Source organism: Pleurodeles waltl, chromosome 12, assembly GCF_031143425.1.
Source record: "Pleurodeles waltl isolate 20211129_DDA chromosome 12, aPleWal1.hap1.20221129, whole genome shotgun sequence".
Taxonomy (NCBI): domain Eukaryota; kingdom Metazoa; phylum Chordata; class Amphibia; order Caudata; family Salamandridae; genus Pleurodeles; species Pleurodeles waltl.
The window spans coordinates 528,124,790-528,145,408 of NC_090451.1; the positions used below are offsets into that span (position 1 = coordinate 528,124,790).

General features: G+C 45.6%; 1 protein-coding gene across 2 annotated transcripts in view; it reads left to right on the forward strand.

The window, feature by feature from the left end:
- HYDIN (HYDIN axonemal central pair apparatus protein) overlaps positions 1-20,619 on the forward strand; it is a 2,122,366-nt gene that overhangs the window by 1,510,986 nt on the left and 590,761 nt on the right. For both annotated transcript variants that reach the window (XM_069217473.1, XM_069217472.1), the window contains one exon: positions 7,789-7,971. In XM_069217473.1, coding sequence (XP_069073574.1) covers positions 7,789-7,971 — 183 coding nt within the window. The remainder of the gene's footprint in view (positions 1-7,788; positions 7,972-20,619) is intronic.

Sequence of the window (20,619 nt, forward strand, 5' to 3'; positions counted from 1 at the left end):
TGGCCGGAGTCAGACTCTGGGTAATGGGAGAGTGCAAGCGGGTGAGAGTGTGCCTTGCGCTACCTCAATCCAGCGAGGTGGGGACTGCGTTAGTGCCGCACACTCGGCCCTGGTGACAGCAACTTGGTTACAGAGAGCACAAGGGGGAGCACCACACTCCACCTCTCAGCAGTGTGAACCCCAGGGGGAAGCTCGCTGAGTGATAGCATCTTTGATGTCCCAGTCACCCTCAGTAGAACCAGAGGCAGGTCAACAAGCCCTTGGAGACACCAGGGGTGATTGTTGGTCCTTGGTTTGCAGGAAAGAGAACAGCAGGGTAGCACAATAAAGCTGAGCAGCAGTTCCTGGTAACAGTCAATCCTGGCAGAGTGGTGATCCTGGCACACAGAGGTCTTCACTCCAGCAGTTTCCTTGGGTCTAGAAGTGTAGTGATCTTTGTGGGTCAGAGACCCAGTACTTATACTTAAAAGTGCCTTTGATATGGGGGATGACTTCAAAAGGTTTCTGTGAATTGCACAGGTCCCCCTTTCACCCAGCCCTGGCACCAGACTATCAGTGGGAGGCAATCAGCCCCTTTGTCTGGGATCTGGCCCCAACAACTTTGAAATGTAAGTGGGAGCCCTTCCTAAGCTCCTCCCCAGGAAGACCCATCAGTATGCAGATGCAGTTGAGTATCCTGTGTTGTGGGTGTCTGAAGGAAATGCACAAGTGTAGCTGTCACCTAGCAGAGGTCAGACGTGTATTGGAAGGCAGGTTGTAGGCACACAGGGCAGTGAGGGCAGAGAAATTCCGACTTTCTAAAAGTGGCATTTCTAAATGTGATAATAAATCAGACTTTACGAGTAAATAGCATTTATCGATACCATTCCAGTGATTCTGAACATGATGCAGAATCCAGTGGCGTGGAGTATAGTGGTGTTCAGTGGAGTGACATAGAGTAGATTGGCATAGAGTGGCATAGAATAAAGTGCCATAGAGTAGAGTGGTGTGGAGTGGCATGGGGTAAAGTTGTGTAGCGTAGAGTGGAGAAAGAGTGGAGTAGAATGGAGTGGATAGTGTTGTAGAGTGGAATGCAGTGGCATAGAGTGGGGTGAAATGTAGTGGCGTGGAGTAGTGTCATGCAGTAGAGTGGTGCAGAGTGGCATTGTGTAGAGTGGAGTGGTGCAGAGTGGAGTGTCATGGTATAGAATAGAGTGGCACAAAGTAGCATAGAGTGGTGGAGAGGAGAGTGGCGTAGAGTGGAATGGAGTGGCATAGAGTGGGAAGGAGTGGAGTAGAATGTCCTAGAGTAGATTGGAATACTGTAGAGTAGCGTAGAAGAAAGTGGCATAGAGTAGCATTGTGTGGAGTGGAATAACGTAGAGTGGAGTGGATAGCCAAAAGTAGAGCAGAGTGGCATGCAGTGCCATGAAGCAAGGTGGTGTGGCATAGAGTATAGTGGCATAGAGTAGTACAGTTATGAGTGTAGGTAACTAAAGTATCAATAGAGATGGTAGATATGATGAAAGCAACATAAATAAGAAGTTGTATGTCAGTGTTAAAAGTAGGAAAGCAGAATGCATGTACAGGAATAATACTCAACTGCTTATAAAAGGAAAAAAAAAAGTGCAAAGAACAAAATCTAGGAAGGGCACCTGTACTTGGCCATGCTTCAGGAAGGAGCTGACACAAAAAAGAAAGGGCAGCCTGTGGGGAGCTAAGCAATCGAAAGATTGCAGATGAGCAACAACGAAAACAAGTAAGGGAATGTTGTGGGTGGGATGTAAGCCTCCTGAATTGAAAACAGTATCTCTTGCAGCACAGGGTAAGCAAGACCTCAAAATGACTTTTCTCAGCAGTCACTGAGTCGCACAATGACTAAAGTAACAGAACACTGGGGATGTCCCCCAACAAAATCACCAGGCTGGAGGGAAAAAGCCAAAAGCATTAAAGAAATTCCTAAAGAAACTATTCAAAGGAGTACGTAATGAGGCATATGAAATATCTGGCGGATTAATAATCAGTTTGATTAAGATGGGTGCACCTTTTATTTAGCACTACCAAGTACTTATCAGGACCAAACGAATATCAGATTAAGAATTAGCAAAGATAGAGAATCTTGACGAAAAACAAAAAGGGGCCATTATACATAAAAACAAAAAATACCCATGAGTGGGTAAAAACACGCTGGCAAAAAGTATCTGGAACTGTTTGAGATGTATCCTGGTGGGTACAAGGGTCCTTAAATACCTGCAGGAAACAGGAAGTGGAAAGGACAACCAGGAAGTTGCGTTTGGAAAAAGTATTGAACTTTAATTGGAGGGTTGCCTTTTTGATATGGGCTTAGTGTAGTGTCAGGTAGCCTCAATCTTCCTCATAGTGTGCCCTAATGAAAGAGTGTCTGTATGACAGATTCCTGATCTTAATCTCATTGTCCCTCGCAGCTCCAGGAAAGTCCCTATCGCCACCAGCAGTTTTTTCGCCATCCCCCCAAGCCATGAATATTAAGCACAGCAACAAAATGAGGGCAGAGTGGTAACCCAGCAGTGAGATATGGGCGGGTGGGCAGCCCTTTGAGTTCTTGCCCAGACCCCTCTAACAGTTGGATAGTGAAGAACACATTTTCCCTGTTGTCATGAGATTAGCCAAACAGGGAGTACCCATTTGAAAATAAATACAATTTGGATCTGTTTTAGATCCCTGAATAAAACTATTAGACTATTTTCTTAAATTGATTCTTTGCTGAATTTGTTTTTGTTTAGATAAAGGTTTTTGTGAAGCATTGCATTCCCACTTAAGTGTTGTGTTTATGATATACAAAGTCACAAAACTTCTATCTAAGGCACTGATGTTCAGCAAAAGCATTATCTGATAGCGACTTTAACTGCAGATTCCTTATCTTTGACTTTCCCAGGCGTCAGACTGGCTATGGAAACTTTTGCTGAGCAATAACCCTTGTAGTTGTCGGGTGGCTCCGTTCGGCTCTGTGTGGCATCAGTGGCACTTGATGTGACCTCACGGTCACCTATATAGGCACCACACAGGCACTTGGGCATCAGTTCTTTTCTTTCTGCGCCAGTTAGTGCAGATCCTGAGAGAGCTACCCCTCTGTTGCTTTTTGACAGGTCTTTTTTCCGCTTTTTGTCAAGATTTCTTTCTTCGTGTGTCCAAATCTCTTTGAGGAGGGTCAGGTTTAAACCCTGTGGCACCTGTCATCACGCCATGTCTGTCACTGATCCCCATCTCGTTTGCCTCTGGTGCTTCAAGCACGACCATGACTCCAAGTTGTGCTTGGACTGCTGGGCCATTGGCCCCAAAGGTTTTGAGGGAACAGTCCCTTAAGCTGATTGTGGCCCGGCAGTCGGTAACACTGGCACGCGCAACTAACAGAAGGTGTTGGTCGCGGTCAGGGAGGTTCGCGGACCGATCTCTGAGCCACAAGTCTTCTTCTTCCCATTCAAGGTCCTCGGGACACTTGTGAAAGAGGCAAAACAAGAAGCTGTCCAAGTGGACTGAGTCTTCACCTTGTCCAACAAGACAAGCAGGAAACATTGGCGTTCCCTGCATAATTACCGTGAGCTGTTAGCCAATTCGACTCGGCACATCCCCACCCTTTCAGAGAGCCAGATAGACAACTGCTCAAATAACAGAGTTCTACTAGCCCATGTGCTGCATATTGGAGCAGGCCAACCCCCCTGGCATGCCTTCGGGCCCGCAGGGTCGAAAGAGATTTCAACTGGTCCACGCCTATGTCTTCTGCCTCGGTTGAGTCTCACAGATCCGAGTCTGGATCCGGACCAGCACCCAAACGTCGCACCAGTCATAGCACCAGTGCTCCTGGTACCCACTGTCTGTGACAGCCCCATTCTCATAACCGATGATCCATAGACAGATTGGCGTTGCACGATGCCAATTCGGATGCCTAATGCACCCACAGGTGCCAGATCATACCTGAGCCTTCTTTTTCACAGGCAGGCATGGTGAAGATTGTAAGGGCTCACTGGACTCTTTAGGATACCAGTTGGATAGGTCTTTGGACTGGTAAGAGGAGCTAGGAGACACCAGTGGTCTGGATATCTCTCCAGATACTGGCTCGCGCTCTCTCCTCCCATGGTGGCTATGCAGGAGGTAGCATCCTATGCAATAGTGGTGCATAGGGCAGCAGAGGTCCTTGACCTTGAACCGCCCTGACTGGCTGTCAAAACAAACATTTTGATGGAAGTGCTTCAGCCTCGGGCTTCTACATTTGAACCCCTTTTGCCCTTCGACAAAGCACTTGAAGATGTCCTGATGGGAAGTTGTTCCAAGCCCAGCACAGGGGCTCTTGTAAATGGGATGATTGCCCAACACCATTGCCCAGCTCCAGGGGACCCTACCTCTCTCAGCCTATACCCCACCCCTTAGAATTTGGTAGTCCAAGCCTCCACAGCGCCTTCCTTTCCATTCCCCCGGATAGGGTAACAGGCTGGACCATGTGGGAAGAAGTTTTTTCTTCCACCAGCCAGGCACTGAGGGCAGTGAACACCTCATGCTTATTGGGCCATTTCTCTCATACCATTTGGTACATGGTTGCACAAGTGCTGCCTCAGGTCCCGGAGGAGGCCCAGGCCATACTCTCACAAGCAGTGAAAAAGGGGAGAAACACAGCTATGTTCACCATCCGGTGTGGCTTAGATACAACTGACTTGTTGGGCTGAGCGATTGCATCAACAGTGGCCTTACGGCGCCACACCTGGCTGAGGACATCTGTTTTTTTGGAAGAGGCCCATCTGATGGACATGCCCTTCGATGGCACTTGCTTGTTTGGCAAGAAGTCGGACGAGCACTTTAAGGACTCTCGGGCTAGGGCTAAGTCCTTTGGCCTCTTGGTGACCCCTTGTCCACTGTCTACCTTTTGCCCCCTTTGTGGCTATGGAAGGGGCATGGCACTGTGCCAGCCCTATGCCATCCACCATCGTGCTCAACCAACCTAGGGTTTGCAAGGACATGGGCATGGTGTCTTAAGACCTAGAGGGTCTGCGGGCCAGAAGTCGCCTGCCACACAGCACCCGGTAGCTGCAACCTTAAAGCCCTCTTAGTTTGGATCTGCAGGACCATGCTTGCCCAGTTGGAGGCAGAATACACCATCATCTCCTCCACTGGAAGTCTATAACATCAGACGCATGGGTACTGCAGATCATCAGGAAGGGCTATGCCCTGCCTTTTCAATCCTTTCCTCTGCCTATTCCATCAACATTTGAACGGCTGGCGGAGGATCATTTGTCACTACTCTAAGTGAAAGTTATGGTTCAATTGGCCGAAGACAGCCATAGAAAGGATCCAAATATCAGAAGTAGGCAGTGGATGTTATTCCCGCTACTTTATGCTACCCAAAAAGAACAAGGATCTTTGCCCTATTCTAGACCTACGGACCATAAATCTCTTTCTCAAACCCAGACTCCACATCAGCATGTTGGAGCTCAGGGCGATCCAACTAGTGCTGACTTTATTTCTTCCCTCTGTCAGCCCTTTCTTTTCAAGTCCCCTATTGTAAATAGGTTTCTTAAAGGGTTTGTAAATATGTTTCCCCATACTCCATTCCTCAGTGGGATCTCAATCTAGCTCTCACATACCTCATGTGTGCTCCTTTTGAGCCCTTGCATAATTGTCCCTTCCAGCTGCTATCAAGACATCCTTCTTAGTAGCAATAACACCTGCCTGGAGGGTGAGTGAGATACAGGCATTATCATCAAAACTGCTGTATCTCAGTGTTTCCAGAAAAGGTTGTTCTATGCACCCATGCCTCTTTGCTTCCTAATGTGGTGACCTCATTCTGTTTGTGTCAAATGATCACCTTGCCCACCTTCTTTGCTCCCCCAGATCCATCTAAGGAAAAGAAACAACTCCACTGGCTGGACCCAAAAAGAGCGTTGTCGTACCTTTATCCCACAAGAGTTCCTGGTGGCTGACCAACTCATTATGGGCTATGTGAGCAAAGAACAGTCTGGCAGAACAGAAGCGGACCATTTTGCGATGGGTCATTCTCTGTATTTAGATCTGTTATGCCCTGGCTAAGAAGCAGCCTCCCGAGGGCTTGCAGGCCCACTTCACCAGGGGAAAAGCTGCAACCACCATGTTATTACGTGGAGTCCCAGTGCCAGGCAGCAACGTTGGCATCACTGCACACGTTTGCCAAACACTATTGCCTGGACAGTCAGGTCTGCAGGGATGGGCATTTTGTCCATTTGGTCCTGCAGAACTTCTTAACCTGAAAATATTGTCCGCAGCCCACCTCCAGGAGGATATGGCTTGGGTATCTAATCAAAGGTAAGGAATCTGCAGCTAGAAGTCTCTATCAGATGAACAAGTTACTTATCTTCGGTAATGCCTTATCTGGTAGAGACTCTAGCTGCAAATTCCTTACACCCAGCCATGCCTCCCCACCCTGTGGACTTGTTACTAGGGTTAGAGTGATCCCTCTTTCAGGGCCCCAGTTTTGGCACACATTGCACCAGTTCTTCTCATGGCTCTGCTCTTCTGGCGTGGAAAGTTATGATAAAAGTAACTGACGCCCACACGCCTGGGTGGTGCCTATATGGGTGACTGCGACGTCACATACGGCACCACCGACACCACGCGGAGATGAATGGCATCAACCGACACCCTGCGCAAGTGTTATTGCTCAGCAAAAGTTTCTGGATCCAGCCTGACGCCTGGGAAAATCAAAGGTAAAGAATCTGCATCTAGATAGTCTCTACCGGACAATGCGTTAATGAAGGTAAGTAACTTGTTCTTTAGTCCATAATTTGAATCTGTAGACCATGTTGATGTGCCACGGCTATATCACTATGTCCACTATATTGCATTTTAATGTAGGTAGAAAACCCTTGAGTTAAAAGAACCGCTGGTATTAATCGGTTTTATCCTTTTGACCAGCTCAAGGGAAAGGTCAGTTTAACTGCATGAGTCAGAGGTACACCAATGTTTACATATCTCTGTGTCGAAAGCCATAGGCTAGTTGAAAGAGGTAAGTGTCAATATTTTACCTAAAACTTGGTAAGTTCTCTTTCATTCTCAAGGGCAGATATAGTCGAGGCACCTTCCAACATATCCTGAAGTGTGTGAGAGCTAACTGCCAAGAGATACACGGAGAGCAACTCTGCTGTCTGATAAGCTGGTAGAATTTGAAGATTTTGGTGAGGGACCTGGGGCATGTCTAGTAAGTGGTAATTGGAAGACAATTATTACTTTCATACAGATAGGACGTCCTTTCCAAAGACTTTCATAGCATACCCAAATGTAGCAGTAAATGAAATGGTTTTAAGTAATGCTTAATACAAGTGGGTAGCTTCTTCTCCATTGCTCTTTGCGTCTAGAACTAACATTGTTGCTTCCAAAGCCAATGTTCAGTTACATAAGTTTTTTTTTCTTATCCTGGTGTGGTTAGATGGAAGGCTTATTTAGTTTAATAGTGCCCTCTTCAAAAATTCCAAATTAATTCTAAAATATTTAACTTGGGGACACCAGAACCGCTGTATTTAGCATGCAACCTCCACAGTTACATACTGAACAGAAAAAGAAGAGATATGGCACTTTCCTAATTATTTTTACAATGTATTGGAAATATACAATTAGTAGATGTAGGACAGATGAAAGGAAAACAGTTAACTCTGCAAACACAGCCTACAGCATTCCCTAAATCAAATATAATGGTAGTGGCAGATGGCAAGACAATGGTGAACACTAATGACGTAAGCATAATAATAGATTATTATAAGGTCAACTTGATGCGTGACACCAGAAAAACACTTCTTCTTCAATCCTTTGCAGGCTAACCCACTTCCGCTGGGTCGTTCCTCCAAAGAGCGAGATTTCTGTGCGCATTCACTTCTCCTCACAGACAGTTGGACAGTTCGACCAGACATTAAATTTTGAAATCATGGGTACACGCCGTCGTTATCAACTGTACTGCCGTGGGATCTGTGCCTTTCCGGCCATCAGCCAGGACCCCAAGTATGTACAGTATTTTCTTTGTTTTAATTTGCAAACGTGCTCTTCATGTGGTGATTTACTGTGGTGAGTGTTATTCTGATGGTTACTAGTGTGCAATTCAGATGATATGTCAAGTTTCGCCACAGGACGTCTGATTAAATCAAAGGATACCTTTTCAGGCTAAACATTTAAATTCCTTAGTACGCGAATACTGTTTGTTTACATATTACAGCATCATGTCATTAGAAATGCTGGCATAAATAAGGACATTTTGATATGATTAATAGAACAAATAACTGTTGGGACATGTTGCACTCTTAGAGAGCTTGGTGATGATTTGAGATTCCTGTATTAAGGACCATTGACGTTATTTTTGTTTTTTGCCCCCATCATTTAAAGGGATGGTGTTTCTTCTTCTGCAAAGGTCTGGCTACTCTTGCCTTTTGCGTATAGGGATACATCCTGTTTTAAATCAGCAATGTGAGTGCGAAGTTGTCAAATTTTAACTTGCCAAAAAGAACCTTTGTATTAAGCAGTTCAGTCGTATCAAAATACAATTACATTTAGGAATATTTTTTTCTCTCAAGCATATCTGAGACTCTGGGCTGCTTCAAGCAGATTCTGGCTGGTAGCATCAGTTAAAATACATTAATGTTTTGGGATGAAATTGAAACTAATCGCTATTACAATTTCTGGGATTAACCCAGGAAGGAGGGAACCACCAAGTGGATACCCTGAAGGCATGAAACTATATCACATAACTAACAAAACCAATAACTAGACCATGCCGCCTGTAGAGCGACACTTTCAGCAACTGTTGACCTATCTGTTGGGGCCTACAGCACATTAGCAAGCAGCATAGCGTACATGGATCTCTGAGGAACAGATGAGCAGCCAATGAGTGACTGTACAGGGCAGACGGCATCCATACAGGAACCCAGTGGGCTGAGCTGTAGGAATGTAGTGAAAGGGTATCAGCTACAAAGCAAGCTTTTTGTGGGACCCAGCAACACTGGCAATCACCATAACGGGCAGACAATGTTGCTTACTTGGTTTTTCAGCTCTGCTGCACTGACGTTCCCTTCTTCTGTTCTGCGTACTCAGAGAAGACTTTGAGAGTACCTTAAAATGATTTGCAGCCCAGTGCCAGAGAGGAAGTACAGCAGGGAATGAGCCAGGTCAAAAGTAGAAGGGGCTTCCACCTATAAGAGACGTCTTCAATAAAATGTACAGCTCTTATGATTTGTTGCAGGTCATTTTCCAGGTACCAGAACTGCCAAGCAACACTTAACCACACAAGCGGACATCCCAAGATGCTGAAGTAAAGCAAAACTGTAGCAGTGAAAGAAACGTCTGTGTATCCAGTTGAAGACCATGACACATCATGGAGCATATAATGAAAAGTCTAGATGAAGGGCAACTGTTTGCCAGAACATGCAGTTACTGACTCAGTTACTGCAGCAGACATATGAGGCCAATCAGCTCCAAAAAGAAGAAGCTCTAAATGAAGCAGGGTACTTTGAGTCACACTTGCTGAGTCAGTCTACCTTTTCCGGATCACTAAGTGTGAAAAACATAATAACACAGGGGGCACCACACAGTGTGCTTAGGTTCATAGGCTGGGGACATGAATTAGAGGGTGGGGGTCTGTAAAGGAATCCCAGTGAGAGAGTAACAACCTCAATATCAATTGTGCTAGAGGATTCCTCTAGACTTAGTATATCTCAACACAAGCAGGCCTGCAGAATTTTATAACAATACAATCCCTTATGATGCTTTTTCCAGAATGGCCAAGCCAACCATCCCGCCTCACCATAATTATCTTTTTAGGCCTCCATGCACTAAAGTGCTTCTGCACAAATAACCAATGAGCAAACTTGCTCCTAAGTTGCTCCCAGGACTCCTTTTGGCCAGGTTTCAGGGGTGGAACTCTAGCCTAATTTAAAACATATGGGCAGGACGAAGGTGGAAGGCTCAAAGGTACTTGAGATGGAACCGCAACAATATCACCACCAGCTGAGCGTGTTGGGTAAAAATAGCTGGGATTACAAACTATTTGGTGCAAAACACTACAGTTGGAATGAGCCCCAGACTGCCCCCTATCCAAAGAGATCAAGGAATGTCCCCTAGAGTCTCCAGCAGTCCCGGGGGCATTCCTGTTAACACTCACAGAAGACACCTGAGTAGGATTGCTCCCATGCTGTAAATTAGAGGCTGATAAAACACTACCCTTGTCACAAGTAAGCAAGGGGGGAGAACAGTTGGAAACTCAACTTAACAGACCCTCAAGACGAACGAGGCGCTCAATCAAAGGCTTCAATTTCTCATCCGGATTGTTACCAACCTTCACACACACAGATTCAATCAAAGAAGTATCAGGGGAGGGGTTTATCGTCTGTGAGTCTATAGACTGTTTGGAGGGCCTTATAAGGGATTTGGGTTGAGGTTGTGATGACACAGGGGGCTGAATCAAGTAAACAAGTACCCTGTATTAGAAGAGCGCTTCACTGCCGCTAGTCTGCCCACTTCTCTTTTACGCTTAGGAGCAACAACAGGAACACACTACTGTGATGGGAGGGACACGCTGCTCAGATGCAGACTCATCAACAACATTCAGACCAGCACTATCATCAAAACAAACATTTGCTGGCTGGTGTACAAACTGTTTCAGAGATGTGGGGCTACCTGCTAGAATATCATCATTTATAAATGCTATGTGGGGCACCCCCAGTTCCAAAGAGAGTCTATGCTCTGTCAGTGCTATCTCATTTGACACAATCCCAACAGCCGTTTCTAGCATGCAGTCAATAGACACAGAGGGGCGTGCGATGCCCAGTCTCTCATCTGCCTTGCATTTCCCCATGGCAGGCATGTTCCACTAAGTATTCCACTGGATATAAACCCTGTATAATAAGTCTAAAGCACAAACAGAGAGGAGGCTCAGTCCGACCGGATGGATGCAGACAGGCCCGCACTTGGCCTGATCTTTGCTGGGGCATGTCCCGCGCAGCGGGAGCTCCTTGCTGGCTTTATAGAGGTAGAGCCACCACAAGCGCCAGCACAGTGGGCGGTCATGCAGCAGGGCGTTATAGGACTGGAAGTCCTTGATCAGCTTAGTCTCTTCCCCCTCCCACCCCCCCCCCCCCCCACCACTCTAACCTCAAAAAACTCCTTCAACAATTGCTCTGTGGAAGCACTCACAATTCTGCAGCATTGGCTCTTCCATAAATTCACATGCTTGAATTATTCCCTGACATCAGGCTAGGGAGCCCTTGGTAGTCAGTTTTACCATAGCAGAGTTTCTGCACAGCAATTGAAAGAGAAACAAATGAAAAACCCTTCATGTATAGTACTATGCCTGTAAGGAAACAGGCTTTTTACAGGTTTACCCACACTTATGCCTCCATTTTGACTTCCAGGTACTGGTGTAATGGCTCTGATATGCCATGAGCCATTTTAAACAGGACTCAATGCATGTGCTCTGACCCTTAAAATGATGCATACTTAATTTGCTAGACTCCAGTTGGCATAGCCTTTCTTATAAGTCCCTAGTATATCATTCCTAGGGTGCCCAGAGCCTGTAAGTTAGTGTCCCCAAGAGACTGCAGTCCCTGTTGTGTCATCCTCAGTAAAACAATGTAAAATATGGCTCTCATTCTGCCACTGTAGACTGGGAGTTAAACTGCTAACTCTGGTTTGCCATTTAAGGTAATGGCAAAGCCCAAGCCTCAATTTTCATATATGTATGTGTATATATATATATATATATATATATATATGTCACCCCTAAGGTAGTCCTAACAAGCCCTAAGGCAACGGCGCTGTATATTAAAAAGTGTAACATGTACTTTTATATGTTCCAGGAGAAAAAAATTAAAATTGTCGGTTTTACTTTGGAAAGGCTAATAGCCTTATTGACAAGTACAGAGTTACAGGCTGACACATCAGCCCGGCTAACTTCTGAATGGGACTACTAAATTCAGTACCATAAGGTATCAAAAGAATTGGTGCATTAAATACAAGTTAATGGTTAAATCGAGCTTTATGTCACTGGTAAGCAAAGTGAAACTTTAGAAGTTGCGTTTTTAGTTGCCTAAGGTTTCAAATGCCCTTTTATTGATGAAATCGGGGTCTGTCCTGCAGACAGCTATGTGCCCTTCTGGGGAGACATGCTGACAACTTCCAAGAAAGATAAAAATACTGGCCTCCCACTAAAAAAGTGTTACCTCCCCATGCAGAAAGGCACACAGGTGTTAGCTCAAAAGGTGAGCTTGAAATGCAAAGCCGCCTTTGAAGGGCAAATGGGAAACACTTGGGAGAGAGGCTGCTCTATTGTTCAAGTAGACAGGCTGTCTCTAGGAAAAAAGAAGGGGAAGCCAGTTGTGCGAACCGGTGTTCCGGGGGAAGTTAGCCACACCTCTGACTTGGGCTATGGAGCTCTGGATGCCAAGAGATGGGCTCTGCCATGTTTGGAGTGAGCAGAATAATGCACCTACAGATAGCCAGGTGCCACACTTCCTAGGAAGTGGTTATCAGGATGGAGGGAACCTGGTAGCCCATTGGCTACCAACCACATCCTATGCTGACTGCTTTTTCTGGACATAAAAATATGGCACCCGAAACTCAGATTTTTTGTGGAGTGTAAGAAGGACTGCCCTGCTTCACTGTGGTACCAGCAAAGAGAGGCTACACTGGCATGGACTGCACCTACTGAACCTGTTGGCTAGCAAATGAGAAAGAACTGTGCCTGATGTGTCCTGCTCAAGTAGAAGTAGTCTCCAGAACCTAGCAAAAGCCAAGGGGCTCCAAAGATTAGTTAGCTGACCTCCTGTTGACAGCACAGGTCCATAACAGCTGAGAAGGCTGCTGGAGCAAGTTGGTAGCCTAGAATCTTCAAGCCACTGCTGTGCAGCATCCGAGACCAGGACCCAACGCTCAGAGTTGCATCTGAGTTTGCTGGACCTGAGAGAGTGATCAAAGTGCAACTTGGTAGCCTAGAAGCTGAGTTAGCGCCCAGGGAAGTGTTTGGCTGTGACAGTTACGCCAGGCAAGTGGTAGCCAGTTGCGACTGGATTTCTACTAGCACCAAGAGGACTTAGAGGGACATCGACCCTTACGCCAGAACCGCCTCACTCCTTTAGTGGACTGAGGAGTAGCCGCAGAAAGACCCCCATCAAACACATCACATCTACAGCATCCTTGAGCATCTTCAGCAACCTTCATCCCTTGTATAAGGACCACTTCCATAGCAATCCATTGCAACAAGTGTAAAGTTTCTGGAACTGCCTGAAGACTGCCTCAACCATAAAGGTTGTTGCTTCTGATGACCTTTTGGCCTCCTAACTGGCTCCCTACTGGAGTTGGTCGTCCCTAGTGACTTTAAGTGACCGCATTACAACTAGCCCAACTTTTTGATGAAAACGGTACGAAGTGTCAGTTTTGCTGAATTTGCCAAAGCTTGTTTGCAGTTGAGTGAAATGCTTTGATTTACTGTCCCTTGTAAATTCCATATCTAGATCTTTTTGGTTGTGGTGTCTAAAATGCATAAAAATACAATCTATTTTAATAAATTGGCGTAAGATGTCTTTGGTGTCTTGTTGATTTATTTTCAATTGTTTTGGTGCTGTTTAAATGCTTTACACTTGTTTCTTTGTGTAAGCCTTGCTGCTCAGAGCCACAGCTACCCAGGGTTGAGCTGAAGGTTTGACAAACGAAACCTACTGGTCATAAAGGGGTTGGTAAGTGCATTACACAGTGAGGTCGCACAACTGCACCATGTAATACACCCCATTTTTTTATACTGCCTGTCCACCTCATTATATGAGCTGAAGTCCAGCCAAACCTTCCTTAGAGGATCCATCTTCCAGATTTGGTTTGAGGCAACAAGGAATCCCTCTGTTAGTGTGTGAAAAATTATTTTATTTGTTAATAAAAACCATAAAACATCTGGAAAGACAGGCCAAGTTAGCAGTACGAGAGTGATCTTACCCATTCACCCATAATCCTCTTCTGTTAACATGCAGAACTCTTGTACTGAATAAAGTGCAAGTGCAAAAGTGTCAAGTAAACATACACATACTAAAATATCATAACACAATCCTGATAAAAAATACCTCATATTTAAGAACTCCTAAAACCCGGGAACAATTCTTAGGCTGAGATCCTACGGTCCATTACAACATTACATATCACATTTGGTCTTTGCAAGCAGGGCTGTTATACTCACAATAATAAAGTACAATACATAGATAACAACGATACCCAACATTAAAACAGTAATTAATCATTATAAAAGAACACAATCATAATAAAAGCCCCGGTGCCCCAAAACAGTATTCATAAAAATACAGCCTATCCCTCTCTTAGATGCTTCAGCATATCGGTAGGGCTGGGGGAAGTTGTTTAGTGGGTTATTTCTCAGTTTTGCCTAAATTTATATTAAAAACATCTGTTTCCCTCGCACACCTTGGAATAGAAGAGGTTGTTGGGCAAGAAATCATACCTTACTCCCTTTGTCTTGCCGCCAGATGTAAATTTTTTATCAAGGCACCCCTGCTCCTTCATTAGAGGGAGCAAGGAGAGGCAACAAGGGAGGCAAAAATTCTCAAGAATTGAACTAACCTAATGTTTAACATTCCGTTACTTGGGTCTAATGTTGACATGACTACTGGCCTACACGATCGAACTCCTAGGGCATTAAATTCCCTTCTAAGTAGTTCCCTTCTCTGGCTTTGGCTAACTGGACATATACAGACCACATGGATCAATGTCTCCCTAGTCTGGTGGCATAACCTACAATCCTGGGATTGTATCTCAGCCACCTTTTTCCATTTAGGTAAGAAATCAAGGGTTGGAAAAACTCCCAATCTATGCCGTAAAAGGCTCTGTTTAAATTTCAGGGGTAAAGGAGTAGACAGAATGGGTGATTCCATACCTAGTTTATATGAGTTTAAAACCAACCATCCATGTGACCTTTTAGATAGCTCTTCCATATCTCCTAGCCAGCTTAGAATTTAAGCTGATTTATTTACTGCGTTGTTAAAGGTGGGGGACGGCAATGATTTACCCCATAGATCACCCAGCTCCATCTGTGCTATGCTTTCTTCCAAATGCTCCTTGAAGTTACTATTACTCCTTTCAAAATTAATTTCCTGTCAGACTAAGTTATCTAGCGTTCCCTTAATGGCAAGACATAATTTATAGCAAACCTTAATAAAAGCTGCCGACCTATCCAGGGATTGCTTTACTAGGGAAAATCCCAATCTAACTTGAGCCGGCGAGGCCGATCTAGGTAGCCGAAAGACTTGTTTATATGATTTAATTAGTAACTTAGCTAACAGGGCCACCTCCTCTCCCCTCAATATTTCTGTACCATAAGAGAGTGTGGATAGTAATTTGGCTGTCATAACCATGATCTTCGACTTAAGAGGGCACCCGATGTTTGATTTTGCTAGATTCCCAAAGCACGATTTAGGGCTTGGGCCTTCTCCCTAATTACTTCTCTGTGGCATGCAAATGTATATTTTGAGTCGATCCTGACCCCCAGATATGTGTGTGCTGCCACTTCCTCAATATGACACCCGTTCAAATACCACTTACGGAATAGAGAGGGTTTACGGTTAAGGGGGGTATCATTTTCATTTAACCTTGGTTTACTCCCAGATCATTGGCCTGCACGTATCCTCCTAAACTGACCGGAAGTTTCTGTAAACCTACTCTAGAGTTGCTAAATAGCAACAGGTCACCTGCATAAAGTAGCTTGGATATTTGGCAGCCCCCAACGGAAGGGGGATGGGCTGGCTGATTATCTAGGACTGGAGATAAATCTGCCATATATAGATTAAAAAGAAGTGGAACTAAAACACAACCCTGCTTCAATCCAGATGTGGTCTTAATAGACCTAGATAGGTGGGAGCCATCCCCAAGTTTGATTTTTACCCAGGTGTTTGAGTAGAGCATAATAATGGCAATCAGTAAGTTTGCTGGGAGCCCCTTTTGCTGTAATTTTGCCCACAGTTTGTTTTGAGGAACACAATCAAATGCGGCTTTAAAATCCACAAAGCACATATAAAGAGGCGTCCCTGTAGCCTTTGCTCTATTAATTATTAAACTAAGTGCCATAAGGTTAGTTAAAGTGCCCTGCTTCTTAGTAAAGCCTGTTTGGTTAATGGGGAGCATACCACTGTCTGAGGCCCACCTTTCTAAGTGCTGCTGAAGATGTATGGAGAAGTATTTGAGGTCCACGTCCAGAAGGGCAATTAGGCGATAGTTAGATGGTTGGGATGCTTTCCCTGCCTTATAAACGGGCTGGATTATCGAGCCCCTCCAACTGTCTGGGATTATACCTGTTGCCAAGATAAAATTAAACATAACAGTAAAAAAAAAAAAAAAAAAACACCCATCTTGCTGTCAACTGTTTAAACAGGGCCTGGGGTAGACCGTTGGGCCAGGCTCGGTCTGTACGTGATTTTTCCATTATTGTAGTTTTAGTTCAAGTGGGGTAAACATGATGGAGTCCTGGGCCTCAGACTCACCGGGACCCCTCTCCCATTGAGCTGGGCCAGCATACGCCAAGGATGATTCCTTCGAGTGGGATTTTAAATATCCCACCCATAACTCCTTGTTAATATTTGCGTTGTTGGCTGCTCTGGGGCCTTTTTCAATACTATTGACCAATCTCCAGAAACGCCTAGAGTTTACAGATGCCGATGAATGATGTAGTTTTGCCCATAGTGTTTCTTGTTTTGATTTTTTTAAAGAGCCAAATGCCCAGTTTTAGGAGATTCCTTTCCTCTCGTAGATATTTTAGGATAGATCCATCTTCCGGATGTTTTCGCAGTTGCCTCAAGCGTCTATTCACCACTGATTTCCTCACCCATACTGCAGGAATCCCTCTGATTTCTGCTCATGTGTGATTCTCCTAAACTTTTCACTAAATGTACACTTTTAAGTTTGTGTAGATTGATAATTTGGTACTTTCCCTCCAGTCAGGAGCTGAGCTACACTTTTTTGTGACATTTTAAATCTGGATGTACATCCCATACAAGGCCTCTTCAAACCCTATGAGGTTTGTGGAGCCGAAAAGGTTTAAACTAATGACACTTCTACAAAATGAATCATTGTTAGACCTGTCAGCCTTAGCGTGGTCTTTCCCCAAACATTTTGCCTTCACCTTCCTATTTTTCTGAATTTGAATTAGTTTTTGCTAGCCTTAGGACTCAGTGCACTTTAGCAATGCTAACCATTGCTAAAGTGCTCATGCTGACTCCCTTAAACATGGTAAAATTGGTGTACACCTAATTGGCATATTTAATGCCAATATTTAATGCTAGTATTTAGTCTCTAGTAAAGTGGTATGCCATACACCTGTGGCCTGTAAATGAAATTCTATTATTGGGTCTGAAGCACTTATTGTGCCATCCCCTTAGGTAGCCCCTTAAAACATGCCCTAGGTCTGCCACTGCAGCCTGAATGCATTTCTAAACTGCCAAGTCAACTTGGCAAATGAACCCCCTGATTAAGCCTCAAACCTGCCTTTATTACATATAAGACACTCCTAAAGTAGGCCCTAGGCAGCCCATAGGGCAGGGTGCATTGTAATTAAAAGGTTGGACATGCACTTTTAACATGTCCTGATAGTGAAAAACTCTGTGAGGCCTACCTCTCCCATAATGTAACATTGGGTTGTCTTATTACATTTAAAAAGTGCTAACTTTTGATTGGGAGTGAGTAGGACATTCTTGTTTGGTGTCTAAGAAATAGTATTGTAAAATCCATTTTAATGGTGAAGTTAGATGTTAAGTGTCAATTTTGGAAATTATAACTCTTGGCATTTTCCTGCCCTACCCTATTTTGTGTCTGTAGCCTGTTTCTGGATCACATGACTGAGCAGTTGGACTTTGTTTATTCCTCCGAGACAGCCACACAATAGAGGGATTAGGCATGCCTGGGTGGGCAATCGTTGGCAGGATGGCAGCGTAGCTGGGCACTGCTAAGCTTTCAAATCAATAGATTGTTCCCTGCCTTCACACAAAGGACTTCATACTACCTCTTTGTGCATGCAGTCGGGCTGGATCCAGAGCAGACAAGACTGGAAATTCTAAGTACTTCAAAGAAAAGCCACAAGAAACTTCTACTTTAAAGAAGAGACCAAGTATATAAACAGAACCCTCAGTCCCACTCTTCAGTTCACTTTCTTGATCTGCGAAAGGACTGAAGATTGCCTACTGCTGTGTTAATCGCTTTACTGCACCTAGAAGGACTACTCTGATGCCTTAAGCCTGCCTTGTACCCGAAGAGGCCTACCCTCCTGTTTGAGCCCTGTTCTAATTCTTGAACACAGGACTACCAGAGTTGACTCCAAGGGCTAGTTGGCTTGCCCCTTGATTAGAGCCTTGGGGACAGAAAAAGACCACAACCATAGTGAAACCACACCTGGACAGAGCTTGAGTGAGTCCTGACACTTCAAGTGCCGCCTCTCCAGTCCTAGACCCTTGGAAATGGTTCTTAAGATGCACTTCTAGCCAAAATCCAAAACGTGAGACTTTTTGGCTAAAAAGTGGTCTTTGACGAGACCATGACTTATCTGTTTGTTGATCCACCCAAGTTGCATCGCTGGTTGACCTTACTTTGCGACAGCTCCCACTATGATCTTCTCCACAGCAGCAATTCCTGTTCAGCATTTTTAGCAGAAAGGGTATCTGGCCTAAAGAAGCCCTTGTCATGCATCTTTGTCCCACTGGAGATTTTCAAATTCCAAAAGAGACTAAGGCGGTCATTCCAAGTCTGGCGGGTGGCGGTCGCCGCCCGCCAGGCGGGAACCGCCATTTGCCATTTGCGGGAACCGCCATTTGCCCCCTATGCGGCCAAAAGACTGCTGCCGGCATTACGACCTTCCCGCTGGGCCGGAGGGCGCTAACCATGTTAGCGCCCGCCGGCCCAGCGGGAAGGAGGCCTGCAACACAGAAGCCGGCTCCGAATGGAGCCAGCGGTGTTGCGGCCGTGCGATGGGTGCAGTTGCACCCGTCACGCTTTTCACTGTCTGCTAGGCAGACAGTGAAAAGCCGGCCGGGGCCCTGTTCGGGGGCCCCTGCACTGCCCATGCCAGTGACATGGGTGGTGCAGGGGCCCCAAGACACCTGTTACCGCCAGCCTCTTCCTGGCGGTGACAACCGCCAGAAACAGGCTGGCGGTAAGGGGGTCAGAATCCCCATGCGCTGCCATGGCGGTTTTCTGACCGCGGCTTTACCGCCACGGTCCGAATGGGCTATGAAGCACCGCCAGCCTGTTGGCGGTGCTTCCGTCATCCGCGACCCTGGCGGTCATAGACCGCCAGGGTCGGAATGACCCCCTAAGTCCAAACATAGAAACTTTCACTGAAACTTTGTCCAGCAGCTCCCTGATTACAACGCAAACTCCTCCGATAACACCTGTTGCTTTGTACTGCTGAACTTTAACTTCTTAGACTGGGTAACAGAACCTGCTCCGAGCCCCGCAAGTCACCCCTCTTAGATATTTTTCTATGAAATTTCCTCAAATTTCCTCAAACTCAAAGGTAAGCAGCGACCGGGCCTAATCCACTTTTTGTAGCCTACTTGTGGTCCATCGCAGTAGGACATATTTTTGAATGTTGACCAGGTCTCAAATAACTAGATGTCCGTAGTTGGTGCTTTGATCTTTTAGGTGCTAAAGGCCTAGAGGCTTGTGGCTCTAGACTGCTTCCGCACACCGCCTGTGGAGCCTGCACCAACTCTGTCTCACTGCCTCCCTGATTTTCCTGGTGCCAGAGCAACTCCTGCCCAACTTCAGGAGTTTTGAGTGATGGTCCACTTCTTGAGACGACTGTGACTCCCTTTGGTGTGCCTCCTGGCCCCAAGGAGCTGACAGGTGCTCCATTCTGATTACCACCAGCAGCTCCTTCCCAGCACTGGCGAGACGCTTGGAATCCATCCCCGGATCCAGACCAACTCCGGTCCAGAGTCCCATTCTGGCTCTATGACCTTCACCGGAGTTTGGTTCCTTGACACTGTTTGTCAGAAGCTGCACAAGAACGGTATTGTTCTGTCTGAGATGGCAGCGCATCAGCTCCATTTGAGGTTGAGGCTGTCGCCACCCACACCACAGCATTCTTCATGTTTGTTTGAACACAGTGCCCTTGACTTTTGACATAGAGTTCATGGAAGAAGTAGTCTGGGGCCCTTGACTCCTCATCAATTAAATTGCTCAGTCCTTCCCTGAGGAGAACTTGTCTGAGGAGTATGTTGACACCAGCAGGCTTGACACCTCACCAGGCTCAGGTTTGGTCATGAGGATGGCAGCTGAGGCCCTTGACCTCCAGTTTCCATTAGTTAAAGTGGAGACTACTATCTTAATGGAGGTGCTCCAGATGGGGCAAACCAGTGTGGAACCCCTGCTCCCATTTACTGAAGCCCTCATGGATGTGCATCTGGGTGCCTGGTCCAATCCTCTGTTTAGGGGTCCCAGCAAACTGCCAGGTTCTCTGCCTTCATTTCCATATGCCTGGGGACCAGGTACGACTCACCCAGCACCCCACCCTTGAGAGTTATTGGTGTACGTTACACTTCTACCATCTGACAGCAACTGTTATCAGTTCATGATGATATATGCTCTTATTAGGGGTTCGGCATGAATATTAGGAATCCATATCTG